Genomic DNA, 1,523 nt, shown 5'->3' on the forward strand with positions numbered 1-1,523 from the left:
AATCCCATCATTGGCTGGTCTGCTCATCCAAACGTGCTACCACCTAACCAGCAGGTTTACCTTCTTTTATTGTGTGTCTTTGAGCATGGATTGACTTGCCCTTCAGTGGGTAGTTGAAACCACAGATAATTCGACTGATCACAAGGTTACAATCCGTTCGTTGGTGACCGTTCAGCAAAACCCTTTTACAGGTGGATATGCCATCAACCTTGTAAGTAACTCTGTCTTATTGTAAATTAAGTCCCATTAAACAACCACTTCAGGGTGGAAAGATCGTGACAAGCAAAACTACACAATCATGGACACTACAGCCGGTACTGAACTCCTGTGCACAATTCATGTGAGTATTAGCGAAACATTACACTTACGCGTAAATAAGGATGAATAGCTCATCCAATTGGTTTAGTGTTTAGGATCGTGGACTGTAATATCGCTATAACACTTGATGACGGTACAGTAAGTTAACTCCAGTGCCTTATTAGATTCTCTATTAGGAAATTGTTTACACAAATCTCAAAGATAAATACCCCTTCTGTACCAGAGACACAGCTGACAGCTGAGGTCGTCTACAAGGATGCAACAAACCAGCACTGGGTGTTTGTCCCTGCTGATCAGATTGACGAGTTTCTGAAGGAGAATGGCACCAATTAATCAATGGATCATAGAGCAGGTGGATTAATACTCTTAATCTACTGTCAATTTGGTAGACTTAGATTATTCTCTATTAAATGGAGAGATGTTGTTGATAGTTGACCACAGTATGAGATTTTCTTGATCTAATGAATTATTCTTCCATGTACAAGTTTTGTTGAATATAAATTACCTTAAGCCTGAGACTCTTATATTAGTCTACTTTCATTTTGTAAACAATTATAATAACATTGTTCAAACTCTTTCTCTTCAATAAACTTGGTAACTTTTGGGTTGTTGTATAGGAAGAATGTCTAGATATATAAAATAAGTATTTTATTATAGTACCTGTAACATTTCTTAATGTAAGATATTAAGGTTCTTAATCTGGTACACAATATATAATATTATACTTATACCTTGTACCTGAAAATATACTAGTATAGAAAAGACAATTAATTGAATTCTATACATTAATATTACAATCTGTTACATCTGAACTCCTACCTACTCTGTTAACAATCATTTTATATCAGATAACCTAAAAATAGTTTTGAGTATAATAGATAGACTACTGTGTTAGCTATAAAGATAATATTTAAACAGACTATACTTTACAGCTAGCTAGTATGATCAGAAATTGACAAGCCTTCTGTCAGTGACAGTGTAGAGGGGACCTGAAGGCTCAGTAAGGGGACCCAGGCTACAACTATCCTACACAACAGAAATACAGAATACAAGCACTAGAATGTGGTCAGAACTTGTAGAACAGGTGGAGAGAGAGAGTGAGACAAGAGTAGAGTATATAGAGTGAGCCTAAGAGTATAGGACTACCTAGAGTAGACAAGATCAAGACTACAGGACCAGTCTGATCTTGTACACCTATATATACT

General features: G+C 36.1%; 1 protein-coding gene across 1 annotated transcript; it reads left to right on the plus strand.

Moving 5' to 3' along the window:
- Positions 1-298: 298 nt before the first annotated feature.
- FOMMEDRAFT_159604 (uncharacterized protein) lies at positions 299-651 on the plus strand (the record flags this gene model as incomplete). Its single annotated transcript, XM_007269423.1, has 2 exons — positions 299-340; positions 520-651. The coding sequence occupies 2 exons, from the start codon at positions 299-301 to the stop codon at positions 649-651; spliced, it is 174 nt and encodes a 57-aa protein (XP_007269485.1).
- Positions 652-1,523: the final 872 nt, after the last annotated feature.

The sequence above is a fragment of the Fomitiporia mediterranea genome, assembly GCF_000271605.1.
Source record: "Fomitiporia mediterranea MF3/22 unplaced genomic scaffold FOMMEscaffold_10, whole genome shotgun sequence".
In the NCBI taxonomy this organism is placed as follows: domain Eukaryota; kingdom Fungi; phylum Basidiomycota; class Agaricomycetes; order Hymenochaetales; family Hymenochaetaceae; genus Fomitiporia; species Fomitiporia mediterranea.